We start from the raw sequence: 17334 nt of genomic DNA, 5'->3' as shown, positions 1-17334 counted from the left end.
TGCAAGTGAGTGCAACGTTACTCTTTCAAAATGCCGGAGAAGAAACCATTCGAGCGTCTCCCTTCCACGGTTGTCCCCGTGAATTACAAAATCAGTCTGAAACCGGACCTAGAGAAATTCACCTTCTCTGGCAAGGAAACCGTCACCGTCCAGGTAAATACTGACCTAACGTTACACTTTGTTACATTTTCCTCATCCCTCACCCTGTAATTAGTCGTTTAGATATCTACCAGCTGTTACCTTGTTAGTGTTAAGTTAAGAGTTGGCCTACTAGTAAGTGTACTAGTTTAATGCTAACACTAACAGTTAGTTAGCAGCAGCACGTACAGCAGAATAAATGACCTGTGAGAGACAAAGTTTCAGAGCATGGAAAGTATTGAGTTGTGAAAGCAGGAAGTGGGACTGGGAGAGCTATAACTGCGACCAGCCCCAACACGCAGTATAACTGTGTACACGGAGCGTCCCGGGGTTAGGAGAGCTAGAGTCCCATTTTCGTGGCCATACAACAAACAGTAAAGAAGTGAACTGGCCTGGTGTACGGGACGGTATCTCACTCATGCACTAGAGTAACCCCGGGGCGCTCATTGTACACAGTCTAGTTGTCAAGCACTGGAGCCGCAGTGGAGGAAACATCGATGCGACAGTCACAATGACTATGTTATATATTGGTCACTATGACTTGTGTATCTAACGTTAGACTAAACTACTGTAAAAGTGGAAATTTTCGCGGTGTTGAAATCTTCGCGCATTTCGCGCAACCAGAAACTAGCGCGAAAATAAAAGCACACGAATATTTTTGCTTGCCATATGTTCCTGTGCTTGATGTCTTGATTCCGTGGAATTAAAAAACACGCGAAACTCTTCTTATGGGGCCAAGCGCGAAAAATTAGTCACGCGAAAATATCCACTTTTACAGTAGTCCCAAAAGTCAAAACAAACAAACAAACAAACAAATGGCTCATGCCCTCACCAAGAAGGCGACTCGATCCACGGCAGCTTCATAGATGTCTTCAAATTAAGTGATGATTCATTCATCCAGAAGTCAAAGAGATGTCGCTGCAAGACACCTCCATCGCCAAGTGAGTCGTCTCCGCTGCAACATCTCTGGTAGCTAGGTCACCAGTCAGTCTGTGCAAATTTGGGGAGATGTCTTTGGAGACCTCGCAAATAAAATTAATCTCCATGACTTGGCTTGATTGGAAAGGGACATCATGAAGGCGTCCCTGCGACCAGCTGGAAACTGAAAAGAGTCCCCGATCCCCAAAGAAATCAAACATGCAATGTATACATTCCCTGAGACTCTGGCTGGACTCAACTCTGGTATGTTCCAGGAGATGTACACATTTGTAACCACGACTGATTCACGACCAAGGAGACTTGGGTCACCACCGGGTCGCCAGCTAGTCTCCAGCCCACTGAGATACTCGAACTTTAATACAAGACTGTGACTTCATGGCCTCATAGCAATGAAACTACATTAGTGCAGCACCTGTCTTTCTGAAATCTTATCTATGTTGTAAAATTCTAGAGCCATTTAAATATTCAAAGATTTCTCGGTTGGTGATCAAACTAAAACTAGGCTCCTATTTGAATACAGTGTATGTTACATGGATTTGCATGCTTTTCTTTAAGTGGGGGGGGGGGGGGAACATTATTTCGAGGAAAAGGGCTTTGAAAGTTGTAGAGCAAATTCTGTGTAAATATAGTTATCAATCAATTATACATTTTCTCCTCCTTCCCCACCCCCCCCCCCAATCAATTTTCAGGTCCATAATCTAGGGTAAGGTTTTAGGAGTTGGTAGATCCATTACAAATTTATTTGTTTGTTTTTTTTGTTTGTTTGTTGTACTATAAAAGTGGAAATTTTCCCGAAGGTGTTGAAATATCCGTGCATTTCACGCAACCAGAAACTAGCGCGAAAATAAAAGATTGCGAATATTTTTGCTTGCCATATGTTCCAGTAGTTGATGTCTTGATTCCGTGGAATTAAAAACACACGAAACTCTTCTTGCCCGGGCGAGCGCAAAAAATTTACTGTGCGAAAATATCCACTTTAACAGTACGGTATTAGATTCCATCTTGCACATCAATAAGCACTTTCTGCAACTCTACTGCAATACACATGTATACAAATATTTTGAAAAAGACCTGGGTACCTAGATGAAGCAGTGTCACAGTTTCTAAACATTAAAAAGCCATAATGTCGAAATCCTCTTATAATCATCCTGAATGTCATCTTTTTTCTTCCCTTCTTTTAAAGGTCAAATCAGCAGTGGATGAGATTGTTCTCAACTGTGTTGATATTGTCATCTCAAAGGCCACTTTCGCTGCTGAAGACAAAGGTAAGTAGAACGTCACCTTTGGCACAAGGCTTGATGAGGGCTTGTGTATGTTAAATGTCCAATGAAGTTTGTGTGTTTTGTCTTTTACTTGCACTAAATACAGACAAAAGTGCTTTCAAGTTTGTATCATTCATACACTTAAGTGTGAATAGCAAGATTCGTGTCGAGGTGTGTATTTTCTGCAATTTGTCTCATCTCCAAATTAAATTTGTAAAATTGCAACTGGGCAATTCCGCGGTTAGTAACGTTACATTTGAACAAATTTAGATACATGTTTTTACTACTAAATTACCATTTATTCATTTCAAGCCAAAATTATGTCAAAAAACATGTTCATCATTCCCAGGTTTATGATACAGAAAAGAATGAATACAATCCAAGAAATAATAGCATTGCTATGGCAAATTAAAGGGCTGGTTAGTAACGTTACGAAAAAAGGACATGACAAAAAAATCAATGTCTTGTAACAAAAAGTGTGCAAAAATTCAAGTTACTTCAAACAAAGTGTTGCATTAATTTCAATTATTGCATCATGACAAATGTTCACACAATGTTTTTTAGCAGTTCGACCAATAATTTATTAGCTAGACCCCCAAAAGCATGGTTAGTAACGTTACGGTTAGTAACGTTACATTTGTCCGGAGTAATTCCACAGGTCATTTCACCCTTTTGTAATTGACAAAATGTCACAACACGACTTCTGGAGTATTTAAATGTATTTATCTTTTACCCTTTAGCAAAACTTTGAGGAAAAAATTTCAAAGGAACCCACTGTAATTTGCATTTAAGTGAATTTCAGCATCCCCAGTCCCACATGTACATTTTAAATGATGGTTTTAGATCTCGCGAAATCAATCAATACGAAAGATAAAATCTACTGAATTTGAAAGACCTTAATGATTGGTGAACATCCATGGCATTAGTTGATACCTAGATTAAAGAGTAAAGTAAAGAGGCACATTTCTTTTATCCATGTCATGTCCACCTAACTGCGGAATTGCCCCTCTGCTGATCTATAATTTTCTCTTGCTTTCAGGATTCATGTTCTACTGTTCGCTGCATTTTTTTTTTTTTTTTGGGGGGGGGGTGGTCGCAAATGACATCAAACTTTGAAGGGCCTCTTCAAGATGGATTCAAAATTTTATTGAGATCTATACTGTACACTCAATGTATCTTTATTGAGGTTTGTTTGTGTCAATGTTGCTGCAGAGATCGGTTCATCAGACATCAGCTACAGCAAGGACAATGAGTCGGCCACCATCACCTTCCCATCAAGCCTTGCCGTCGCAGCGGCAGTCTGGCGCTGGTCTTCACGGGAGAGCTGAACGACAAGATGAAGGGGTTCTACCGCAGCAAGTACACCACGCCAGGGGGAGAGGAGCGATACTGTGCCGTCACCAGTATGAGGTACGCTATGATCGTGTAGGACAGAGTTTGCTACAAAACTGGCAGATAATTTGTTTTCATTCTTTTGATACAGATTTCCATATTACTTTGTTATGTGCCCAGGTAGGCAGGGAATGAAGAACGGTTCAATCAGACCACCCATGAACCTCCACACTACTAAATTGAAAGCTCTGAGAAAGGAAGCTCCTTCTCAAGATGCAGTGAAACATCCTACTGGTGTATAGATGATGGTTGCAGTAAGAGACAAGCTGTCAAACAAATCACATTCTTAAACGTACCATTTGCCGTGAATTTGTCTGATAATTTCTATAAATTCCAGTTGTAACAAAGTTTTGAACTATAGGCACTACAGAATTTTTTCTGATAAGGAGATATCTTCATCGGGATGGTATATAGAAAAGATCATCGCAATGGACTGACAATCCAAATTTTTAGCGTAATGTGCTCATTAATATCTTCTTTGCTCGTTAAAAAATTTAAAAAAAGATGGTTTTGATAAGTCAGAACAAAGACAATTCTTTTCGTCCCGATCAATTGCAAGTCTCTTTAAGGAACCAGTTCCTGCCAAAGACAACAGACGATGCAGCACAATGACAACTGCCACTTTTATTCTGCTCGGGTTTGCTACTGCCTGAAATGGCTGTCATGTTGGGGAATCAAGCGCTGGTTTAATGTTCCGCCGATAACAAGAGCACGATTCATGTTGGCGATGATACCCTGACTGTAAATCATTGCATCAACATCAACTGATTCTTCCACAACTCATACAATGCAACATTATCATGACAATGAGATATCCTTATTATGGATTTTCTCTGGTTTGGTCTAAAACAGTGTCTATTGTGTAGGTGATATAAACTTTAATCAAGAGCAATAAACCTCAAAATGCCTGTCTTCAAGGGCAGCTACAACTGACCAATCTTCTGTGATTGCTCGATGCTGTTGATTCCCACCATGTTGGTGATAAGCATACAAAGCACATACAATGTATGTGACCGTGCACCTCAAAACGAACATAAAGTCGCACAATTGATTTTGCGTGAGGACTGAAAATAAGTGAAATAGGTCAACCAAGCCGAACTTGACTTTTTCCATATTTTCTGAAGAGCAGGTCTTCTTTACATTATGCTAAAATTTGGTATCATAAAACCGGCAGGAAAGTGTGTTTTTTTAGCAGTTTATCTCAAACATTTTTGGTAGAATAGTGTGATTAGGTGTGTCTTTTTCATTTCTGAAAACCTTGTCCACACTCGTCACTTTCAACTCTAATAACTTTTGAAAGGATAGTGCTACTGCTTTGAAATTTGCATTAATTATGGACAGAAAGTGTTGAGGCATGCTTAATTTCAGTTTAATCTGATAATCCCTTCACTTTGTTACTCTGGTGTTTACTTCCTGTTTTTTGTCCCATTCATCGCACAGCCAGCACGGTTTGGTAAAGATTAAGCGCTTGAATAGACACTGTACTTCAGAGCCTCTTTTCTCAGTTCACACTTTTCCTGAGTTTGTGCTTTCTTTCCAATATTTAGATAGGTTAGGAGAGTCCCATTTGATTTGAATTATACATCATTTTAAAGCTTAAAGTCTGCTCTTTCAGAATATGGTCTTAACTAAAATTCATGTTTGGCGCGTTTTTGTCTGTTTTGAGGTGCAGGGTCACATATATCCATTACTTCTAGACACATAATGGCGAAGTGTTCTGTTAAGAACAAAGCAAAACTTACTTTGTATCCTGCTGGACTAGGTCCAAACTTCCACCTCAACATCATCACGCCGCAAGATCAAGATATTGTATTCTCACTTGCCTGTCTAAGATGCCAAGATGGTAATGTGAGAAGCATGCTGTGGAGGAGACAAAGGCAAGCAGTATCACAACCATGCTAGACCTTCGTCATGTTTGAATTTAAAGGGACAGTACAGTTTTGGTTCAGATGGGACTTGAGGTTCCAATGTATTTTGATAGTTTTTTTTTTGTTTTTTTTTTTTTTTAGATAATGGGAAACCTTCTATGAAATATGAAAAAGAAAATAGTTCTAAGAGGAATTCAAAGTTTCTTCGATGAAAATTGGTTTTGAATTGGCTGAGATATCCAAAAGAAACTGATCTTAATAAAAGTGGGTCCCACCTTTTATTAGGACCACTTTGTTTTACTTTGTTTTCGATATCTCAGCCATTTTAAAACCAATTTTCATCAAATAAACTTTGAATTCCTCTTTAAATTGTACACTTTTTAACATTTTATACAATGATTTCTAAGCATCCTGCAAAAAGTTAAAAGCTGAATTCTCCCCTTAACCAATACTGTACCATCCCTTTAATTTGACGGCAAATTAAAAGCAAAGCTCAGTCGCAGTATCACTCTATATTGTTGGTGTCAATGTTGTCAGAGATATCCAAGTTCTCCCTTCTCTGCCACCATCCCCCAGATTTGTGGGACCATCTTTTATTAGAGTGTGATTATCTTGCCTCTCCCATGTAAGATGATAAATCAGAAAAATAGATGAATGTAACCAAAAAAAAATCCCCAAAACAGAAAAATATGACAATATGTACACAAGTACATTGATATTTATTGATTAAGTGTATATTCATAATGTACAAATGTAGGCATCCAAACTAAGTTTTATGTAACATGCTTCTTGTTTTCCTGTCTCATTTGATCTTGCATTGTGTATTCCTTTCTTGTACCTAGGCCACAGATGCAAGACGGGCATTCCCCTGTTGGGATGAGCCAGCAATCAAGGCAACCTTTGACATCACCCTAATTGCTCCCAAGGACAAAGTTGTGCTCTCCAATATGGTAAATCATAATTGATACTAGTATTTAGTATTTTAGCATTAATCAACCAAACGGCTGGCAGCAAGGCTAATTTATTTACCTTGACAGCCAATCATGGCTCGCCATTTCGCCCTTATGGTTCCCTCGCTTCCTTAATATTGTTTCGTTTCTGGCTTTCTGTTCATTCATGCGATTTTACTCTGATGAGTGCATGTCGAAAAGCTTCAGTATGTGTGTGTTGTATGCCATTTTCAAGTTCTGTAGTACCAAACACTTATTCATAATTGATACCTCCGCCAAGGGAGGAGGTTATGTTTTCTTTGATGTTTGTCTGTTTGTTGGTTTGTTTGTCCATGGGCAAAATAACTCAAAAAGTGGTGAATGGATTTCGATAAAACTTACAGGAAAGGTTGAGAATGGCACAAGGAATGGATAATTGAATTTTGGTAGTGATCTGGTAACTTTTGGATGTTATGAAGGATTTTTGATACTTTGGCGGGTAGGGTCAGTGAACTTGCTGCGCATTTTGGGGGTTTTTATACCCGCACTAAAGTGCATGCTCTAGTTTCTGTTAGGGCAAGGCACGCCACGCAGATGAGGGTTTATGACGCAACAAAGGCTTTCTATATTGGAAAATCGAGCAACTTTCAGCGTGCATACGTATAGATGGAAATCACTGTTGTCTACGAAAGAACAAGATCAGTGGTGGAACTGAGCTACTTGGCGGAGGTCTGTGCTCTCAGAGTGCTTTTCTAGTTTGAATAACATTGCTTTAGTTGCTTCATCGTGCTGGGTTCATCCTCCATGCAGAAGTTGCAGGGAGAATGTACTACTTAAAAGGGTAATTAATGCAGATATTGCGAGGGTGCAGAGAATAGTCCAATGACTGTGCTGCAGGGTTTGTAAAATGCCACCCACATTTGTACAACATACCTACAGGCTATTTACACTTGTGATTTTTTTCTTCAAATTTTGGATAATCTGGTGCTAAATAAACTCATACAGGCTTTGAAGCCTGTGACTCTATATATCAAGATCTCATCCTTAAAGGCAGCTGATCGCCATCCCTAATGGTACGTAAACTCCGAACGACCGAAGTTCGTGCATGCAATTGCGCAATGCTACCACTGAGACAAGTGTGTGTGTGTGCGTGTGTGTGTACGCATCATACACAAACATTGTCACCGCGAGCTGCGGTGATTGGAGGAGAGAGGCCAGAAGATGCTGCGGCGTGTGTGTGTGTGTACGCATCATACACAAATATTGTCACCGCGAGCTGTGGTGATTGGAGGAGAGAGGCCAGAAGACGCGTGGCTCTTTCGGCCTCTCTTCATGTGCATGCGCACTGAGAGTGTGCGTCCATTCGGAAGCTCTTGTGGCTCGCTGGGACAGCCATTTTGGGTTAGGAGATAAGCACATGGAGCTCTCTTGTAGCCTATCGTATTTTCGCTGACCCATTGAGCCAGCACTATTCTCATTCGGGGGTCACTACATTTGATACAGAATGGGGGAGGCAGCGTGTTGCGTTCGTCTCCGTGCCGCACAAACCACTCGCCACGACTGAGTGTTTTTAAAGGGGATGGCTAGTAACTGATCAGGGGGAATGCTAGGGGATGATTGTTCCAATTCTTGTGGGATTCATTTAAGAGTACAATATGTATCTATTGTTGTGTGAAAATTATTTTCTTCAGAATGGTCTCATATTCAAGTAATGTGCAGTTTAATGATTCCAGGTTAGCATGCCTGTACAGTGACGGGGCATTAAACTACACATTACTTGAATATAAGACCGTTCTGAAGCAAATCATTTTCACACAACAATAGATATATATAATGTACTCTTAAATGAAACCCACAAGGATTGGAACAATCATCCCCAGTATTCCCACTGATTCCCACTGATCAGTTACTAGCCATCCCCTTTAAAGGACAAGTCCATCTTCATGTACATGTGGACTGAGAGACTGCAGCAATATCAGTAGAAGACATCAGTGGAAATTTGAGGAAAATCAGTCAAACCATTCAAAAGTTGTGAATTTTTAAAGTTTCTACGCAGTCGCTCTGGATGAGAAGATTTTTTTTCAAAGTGCACATTCACTCATTCCCAAAGTGCTCTTTTATTATGCAAGAAAAGTGAAAATATGTTGAATTTTCTTTATATATTCTTTACATCCTTCTACGCTAGTGACATCGCAACCTGCAGTAGTCTTCTCATCCAGCAGTGGTGGCATTGAAACTTGAAAAATTCATAACATTTGAACAGATTGTCCGATTTTCCTCAAACTTTCAGTAATGTGTTCAATTAATATTGCTGCATTCTCACAGTCTTTGTGTATATGAAGGTAAACTTGTATCACTTTAAACAACCTGAAAATGTGCTTTACTAGAAAGTACCTGTATATTAACAAAATATGCACAATCTTTTGTTTGACAGAATGCCACAAGTGAAGAGGTCAGCCCAGATGACCCCAGTCTAAAGGTCGTGACCTTTGGCACCACACCTGTCATGTCTACCTACCTTGTTGCCTTTGTGGTCGGTGAATTTGACTTCGTAGAGGGCAAATCGGCTGATGGGGTCGTTGTTAAGGTGTACACACCACTTGGGAAGAAAGAGCAAGGGGACTTTGCTCTAGAGGTATGTGTCTTTTTTTTTCTCTTTCCTTATATACATGTGACCCGCGGCAGCAAAAGGATCCGAAAGTCAGGGGAGGTCTGTTTTCGGAAAATGACATGACATTATTCCTTACTATCTCACTTTAATTTCATAATTATATAACGCGACTAGTTATGGTTGTCTGGGAGTCTTTAAATGCTGCTGCTGGTAGTACCAGGAATTCAACTTGAGCAAGGAAATTACATTTCCATATTGCTTTTAAATGGTGTGCACAAAAACGCATGGACAGGCACGCGAGCCAAAATCTTTGAAAAGCTCGAATTGTCTGAAACCTATAGGAAATTGGTCTGGAAGTCTCTTTGAGCATTTCTAAAGTTTGATGCATGCATTATTATAGCGTGACTGCTCTGCATTGTGCAAGAAGATCAAAAGTGACTTGAACTTTATGCCTACCGGAAACGATGAGGATTTGACTTTCAGTTTTAAAGATATTTTTATTAATTGGACATTGTCTGAAAATTACAAAATGGAGCCTGGATAGCAAAACAGATACTGGTATTATAAGTGATCGTCATGAAAATTTTTGTGTCATCAGATAGTGATTTGATTTCATGTTAATTGGTCAGTCCGTTGTTGAGATATCAATCCCCAAATATGACAGAAAGAAAGAATGATAAATAAACAAAGATTCACTTGTCAAATTCAGTAGGTGATACGCTGTAAGAATATCACCTAAATATTATGAAGGAAATTGATGCCAATGAGTAGAAATTACCTTATCTTAGTCATGTCACCGTGGCCCTCCTATTGGACTGTTGCACAGTACTATACCTGTATTGGCTTGCTAAACTTAAAATTAGATTAAGTTTAGAAGGATCACAAAATCCTGAGGAAAGAGCTTATAATCAACAAGTTTATAGGCAAAAGACGTGAGCATAATGTCTATAACAGATGAAGAGGTAAAAATTAGCTGCCCTTATAATGTGGTGGTGATACTATCTCATTGAAGCAGACTTCTGATATCTCCAAGTCACAATTTAATCCTAAGTATTGTATCCGGTATATTTCTTTGTCCGCTACAGGTGGCAGTGAAGACCCTCCCTTTCTACAAAGATTACTTCAACATTGCCTACCCACTGCCAAAGATTGACCTCATAGCCATTCCAGACTTTGCTGCTGGTGCCATGGAGAACTGGGGGCTGGTCACCTACAGGTAAAGAGAAACTTACCTCATTCTGCTTCAATGGAGTTTGCATCTCAGACAAGATACTGGTAGCGAGCTAGAATGGGGCAGAGTCACTTGATGCTTGTCTGAAGATACAATGTGATATGAGCTAACTGGAATATACAACTTTCATGGGTAGCATAGTTTGTGTTCAAGGAGAATAATTATATTACTGTACAGTACACATGACTGTAGTTTGCATCTATGCAAAACAAATTGGTAGGGGAAAAAAACAACTTGTGCTTTTGACAACATTGTTTCTTTTAGTTAAGAAAGGGGATGAAGAAAATAAGACTTTCATGTATGTTAGCAATAATGTTAATCTGTCTTCAATGAATGTTGGATACTCTCACATTTTAGATGAGGATGAAATCACAAAATTTTGTGCCATTTCCTTTGTTTTGTCTGTAATAGAGAGACAGCTTTGTTGGTGGATCCCAAGAATTCTTCTGCCAAGGCAAAGCAATGGGTAGCCATAGTGGTTGGTAAGTCTGTGATTTATTGGTTAACTGTGAGGCTGATTGTGAAATGTGAAATGGCCATTCTATCTTGACTTACAATGCAACTGGCTTGAATGAGTTTGCAAGCCATTTCTGGTGTATTTACATTCCAGAAAGAATTGACATTTCAATCAAACCATAGAACAAGAGTTACAAAAGAATTGAAGCCATTTAAGAAGTGGAAAAAAAATTATACATGTCCAAATATTTATGTTTCATTTGCAAATGCTGGACAGACTTCAATCTATCCAGCAATACATAGATGATAAATTAACCACAGAAAAGGAGGCATGAGACATATGTCTCATGGCTCCTTTTCTATGGTTATTCAAACCAGTGTATCATTTGTACACTGGTTTGAGAAAAAGACTTTAATGTGAGAACACAGTCAAGCATGTGAGAAATTCGCTTTGTAAACATCACACTGTATTTATGCATGGTAATATGCAGAGGGTGACTTTAATATTCGGGAGATAAATTTCAGTCCCGCATCTAAATGTGTGTTTCATATACTCCTAGACGTTAAATAGCGCAGAAAATATCACATCAGCATTGTGGTGCTGGCCTTTGCATTAAAAAAAGAAAAGAAATTAAAGATGGTTATTAAAGGCAGACATCTTCAAATGATGAATTATTGTCTTACAGTGATGGTCTCAGTATTTTCATTTAAATTCTTGTAACTGGAACCTTGAGGATTTCCATCTTTGTCAGATTTGGTATGCTTTGACAGGAAAGTTTATACCATGTGCTGAACTCCCCATTTTGGGTTACTAATACAATCCTGATCGAGAAATAATCACTACGATTCAACGAAAAACTATAGTCGCTGATGACCTATTTACGGCAAGAATATCGGCCTGATTTCAATGACGTCACAAGTGGCCAATGCTCTCTGCCAACCAGGCACGCGCTCCAAAGGCTAGTGGGTGCACCTTACTTCCTACACAGTTTGAGCAGTATGCCTGATCCCAAACTACTGCTCGTAGGAATATGGAAGACAGTGTTTGTGATCCAAGTTTTGAAGTGGAAACGAGAAAAGAGGAGGAAAAAGACGACTGTACCGAGTCCTGGTCCTCTGATTCAAACAGTGATGATGGATATTTTTAGGTGATGTTGACCCCAAAGCAGAAGGTAGACAACCATGACGCCATTGCTGTTGATGCTGCAACTGATACCATTGCTGCGGCTGAAGTTCCAGCTGCATAGTTACATGAATAGGGGTGGGTCAAGACAGCTTGGTGATGGTGATGATGATGAACAGTTCGCGCGGAAATATGCGTCCACGACTTGACCCTTATGTTTTTATTGATATTGTGTTTTCCGATGCTTTTGTTACACCCATCGCACTGACCACATACGGTGTACTAGACCTAGACTGTGCATTGCATGTTACAGTGTACGTGCAATGTGATGTACAGTATGTGATGTACTTCACGTGCATCAATGCGACTCATCCGTGCGCTCCCATTGCTAACCGCTTGAATAGCCCTTGCCATGAATACACATGAGGTCGACCTGCTGGACAATAGATGTGCTTGTGTTCACACCCACACACACCATACTGCTTTCACATGGCTTCAATGGAGTTTGACTTACTTTCATCATTGACCATCATTACTTTTAGAATGGATTTTAAAGGAGACCTCCGGATGATTTTCAGATTTTTACATTCGAACAACTCTAAATTAGTTATACTGAGGACAGAGTTTCAGAATTTTTGATAATTGGGATGAAGAATAAGAATATTTTCAAAATCTAGAACAAATTGCAATGAACAAGGATGATGACATGGCAGGGTCACCATAAGAACGCATGAGTTGGGGCTCAAGGAACCAGAACAAAAGAAGGCGGCATGCATAGATTATTCACAGGTGAACTCGCAAGCAAGCGGTATTATAATAGAATTACACTGCTACATTTCTGAAACATATGTGAACCTCTATGTCATCATCCTTGTTCAGTGTAATTTGTTTAAGATTTTTCAAAGTATTGTTTCTCTGCTTAAGAACCACAAGTATAGATTCCACAAATCTATACATGGAGCTGTCGATTTATGAACTACATGATGTGAAATTATGAAAATCATCTGGAGTGTCCCTCTAAAGGATGTGTACAGTTCTGGTCGAGGTGAGGATTTAGCTTTTAACGTTTTGCGAGATATTCAGAAACCACTCCATGAAATGTCAAAGAGCATGCAATTCTAAGGGGTATCAAAAGTTTATTTGATGAAAATCGGTTTTGAAGTGGCCAAGATATCCAAAAACAAGGTGAAACAAAGAGATCCTAATAAAGTTGTGGCCTGTAGTCTTTTATCATCTTCATTTTTTTGGATATCTCAACCATTTGAAAACCAATTTTCATCAAACAAACGTTGAATCCTTCTTAAATTTACATGCTCTTTCATATTCCATAAGAGGTTTCTCATTATCTCACTTAGGAATGTAAAAAAACATGAATCCCCACCTCAACCAGTACTGTACAGCCCCTTTACGCCATTTCACAAGAGTAAAGAGCTTGAATATGTTGACAGTGAGTATCAATTTCTGATTCAGATATCTTTATTTTCTGATTTCAGATTGTGCAAGCAGCGTACGCCGCGAAGCTGACGAAGAGTGTCAGTGAGTTATTTTGAGTGACGATATGCAATTCATCATCCATATCAACAATTCATGATGACTGGTTTGGTTGAAAATTTACATGAGTGATTGAAAATAAGCCAGCAAATACTTCCTGTGATTTTGGTGTAGTGTGGTTACATTGAATTTTAGAATTATACCTGCATGGCGCTGACTTGCATACGCACAGGGCGCTGTGAAAATAGGTAGGCCACTTGTGACATCTTCAAATCATAGGGCAATATTCAACCACAAAAGCACGTAGATATGTGCGCAGAATGAAGGTTATGATTCTCGTTCATTTATTTTCTCTGCCACAGTATATACCTGCAAAAGTAAGTATGTTCTCAGCTTTCACTGGAGGTATCATTTGGCGATTTTAGGATTCTCTTTGGAGTTCCAGATTAGATGCAGATGGCACTATGCGATATTATCTTGTTTCCTGTTGATGCTTTTTTGTTCTTTTTTAAATCATAATTTCTTCTTTTTTCCAACCATTTTTTTCATGTCTTCAGGTCATGAACTGGCTCATCAGTGGTTTGGAAATCTTGTCACTATGGTAATGAAATAAGTTATTCTCACCCTCATAAACTTACCTTCATAAACACAGAGTCATCCAAACAAAGAATGCTCACAAAGCAGTTGAAACTTACCGCATTGCACATCGTTAATCTTAAAGGCATAATTTACCGTTTGCAGATGAAACAAAAACTCAGCATTAGTGTTTTAAAATAGTTCTTAAATGTGAGTTCGGAATAGAAACAACCAATGTAGAAATTTGAAAGTTATAATAAAAATGTTTCCAGACTGAACTGTCTACAGTTATGGTTTATTGAGAACAACAGAACAACAGTGATATCTCCATATATTTTAGGCTTTATTGCAACATTTTTATGTGGTAGGATGTTTTGTGATACAACTGACCTACACATATGCGTAGAATGTGATATCTCGAACATTTTTTAAATCACTGCTCCCAAAGGTAAACAGGACCTTTAATCTTTACAAGAAGTACAACGTGGGAACAGGAATGCCTTGGTTTGCTCTATAAAGGTGCTATAATAAAAGCACACGATATGATCCCTCTCCAATGCCTCATTATAAATAATGCACTGTGTATGCAGTGGTGGATCCAGGGAGGACCGCACCGGGTGCACGCCCCTCCCCCCTTTATTTTTTGGTTAAACAAAAGGAATGAAAAGAAAAAAATGGGGGAGGGGTGCATGCGCCCCTCTTTAATTTTCTAAAACGTGCCCCCTCTTCACAGAATTCCTGGATCCGCCCCTGGTATGGGTCGTGCAAATTGCCTGTTTGTTCCAACGCTATCATATCTGAATGTTGCGCATGAACCAAACAGTTTTACTAGTACAGAAAGTAGCAGCGAACTACTACCGGATGTGAAAGCCCAAACCTACAACCACATGGCAACAGAGATGAATCAGAGGTGTACCAACACAGGTTTTGAATCAGTGTACAGTATGCAATGTCATTGTCTGTATTTTCTGCATGCATCATGCATGACTTGCACTGCTGAAAAGTTGAAGGCCGATTACTGTATTGTAAAGTCTGCCAGAAATCTTTGCAGGAACATCATCACAGAGCCCTCACTCATTATACATAATACCCCCATTCCACAGAGATTTTTTATCATTGGTCACTCATCGGAAGCAAAGTTTGTTGGTTCCACCCTCCCGCCAAAGTATGTGGGATCGCAGACTGGTGAATCCAACTTTGTTGGTTGACTATCAGGTGAGTGTCAGACATGTCGCACATGATCCTCATTGGACAGTCTTGCCTCATCGGATCACCACCCAGCGTGTCTGACACTCACCTGCTAGTCGACCAACACAAGTCAGATTTATTGGACTGTGATCAGATATGCTTCGATCGGTAGCTGGAAGCGATAAAATTTGCTTCCGATGAGTGTCTTTTATTAAAACCGATGAGAGAAAATCTCTGTCAAATGGGGGTATAACAGCACTTGGCAATCAAATACCAGGAGCTTTGTGAGAAGTGCCTTCTGAATATTCTAAACAAATAAAGTATCTATGGGTTAACTTTGCACAAGCCCTTAACCTATTGAAGACGAGTCTAGAGTATACTCGGGCCAGTGTCTATAGGAAATGTGTGTTATAGCAAAATCAGTCTGTCTTCAAAGGGTTAACGTCAAATTTGTATGAGTGGCAGGCATTGCGATGTTGTCTTTTACCTCTAACAGGAATGGTGGACACACCTGTGGCTGAATGAGGGGTTTGCATCTTGGATCGAGTACCTCTGCGTAGACCACTGCTTCCCGGAATATGACATCTGGACCCAATTCATTGCAAATGACTACACCAAAGCACTCGAGCTGGATGCCTTAAAAAACAGCCACCCAATTGAGGTATGTGTTCAGAAATGCTGAACTGCTCTGATGAAATTACTGCTTGTTTACAAAATGCACTTTTTGTTTAAAATCATTACCAAAGATGTCATCTGTATGCCAGTATGTGGTTCCCTATGGAAACTAGCATTGATGATTAGTGTTCACCCCTTGATTAGGAAGTGAATTCAATTCATGTGCTGTATATCTTGGATTGTACACTGTTGCTATCATATTGGCAAATCATTTTGCATACACTGTATGTCTATCTGTAATTTGTTGTTCAGAAAACATAATGTTTTGTTCATTTTCTTCAAGAAAAACATAATTATACATCAGTATTTATTTCTGAGATACAGCTGGCAATTTTATGATGGATTGTAATTACAGCACATATTAGTTATTCAATTTCGAACATTTTGTTAGCTTTATATAAATTATTTAGTAATTGATGATTTGAAGGGAAAGAAAGCTTACCAAAATGAGCTAACAAATTCAAATCAGACATGGAAATCAGTTGCTCTTGTTGCTGTTTTTTTTTTTGTAACCTTATCAGTCTGAAATTGTGGTTTTGTTCAAAAGGTGCCAGTTGGACATCCAGACGAGGTGGATGAGATCTTTGACCTGATTTCATACTGCAAAGGTGCCTGCATCATCAGGATGCTTCATGACTTCATTGGGGATGATGTATGTCTCTCTCTCCTCTCTCATCATTTTGTCTTCTTCTCTGTTACTCTGTTTCAGGCCATTACTCTGCCTATGCTAGAGAGGAAAGAAAATTTCTCACAATTGACGGCAGTGTGCGAAAAAAAGGTCCCTTGGTGTTCCTATGTTAACATTGCTGAATGCAGAATGTGATAATAATGAATCTTGAAGTTCATATAAAATGTCTTGTGGATGTCATTTCCCTAATAGATGTACAGTGGGAAATATTCACTTTGTAATCTATACAATTATCTGTCAGTGTAGATGTGAATTAAGCTCAACTAATGACATGATAACTGTTGTGCAATAAGTATGTTCACGCTAGTAAAGTAGACAAAGTTAATAAAGATGTTACTTTTCCATCTGTTATGGTGATAATACTCCCGATATATCACAATTCCTAAGTCAGTAATGACTGTTTAGAGAACATTGTCATTAATTTCAGAGTAAGAGTTTTGTTTGTAACGTGGGTAATGTCTGTAAGTTTATACTCACAGAGGCGTTATTATTTATTTCTATGAATTGTATGGTGTAGTCACTCTGCCAAACTTTGGTCTGTGGATCTGTCCATATCTGACCAACTATAGCCAACATTCACCACCTTGACTTTCCACATTCAGGCCTTCCGAAAAGGCATGAACATCTACCTGACGAGGCACAAGTATGAGAATACATTCACGGAGGACCTGTGGCGGGCCCTGGGCGAGGCCAGCGGTAGGCCCATCGAGGACATCATGGGCACCTGGACAAAGCAGATGGGCTTCCCGGTCCTGAGAGTGACCAGA

The 17334-nt window shown here is 39.3% G+C and overlaps 1 protein-coding gene across 1 annotated transcript; it reads left to right on the top strand.

Moving 5' to 3' along the window:
• Positions 1-17331, top strand: LOC139712686 (puromycin-sensitive aminopeptidase-like; the record flags this gene model as incomplete). Its single annotated transcript, XM_071624485.1, is given in 13 exon segments — positions 1-153; positions 2261-2342; positions 3552-3626; positions 3629-3742; positions 5494-5579; positions 6442-6549; positions 8963-9163; positions 10225-10355; positions 10782-10852; positions 13998-14041; positions 15701-15865; positions 16427-16531; positions 17170-17331. Coding segments are annotated over 13 exon segments (1467 nt in total), but the record flags the coding sequence as incomplete, so codon positions are not given.
• Positions 17332-17334: the final 3 nt, after the last annotated feature.

The sequence above is a fragment of the Diadema antillarum genome, unplaced genomic scaffold (genome assembly GCF_040938485.1).
Source record: "Diadema antillarum isolate AM-2024a unplaced genomic scaffold, OU_Dant_1.0 seq00001842_RagTag, whole genome shotgun sequence".
In the NCBI taxonomy this organism is placed as follows: domain Eukaryota; kingdom Metazoa; phylum Echinodermata; class Echinoidea; order Diadematoida; family Diadematidae; genus Diadema; species Diadema antillarum.
This window is presented reverse-complemented; position numbering and strand designations above follow the sequence as displayed.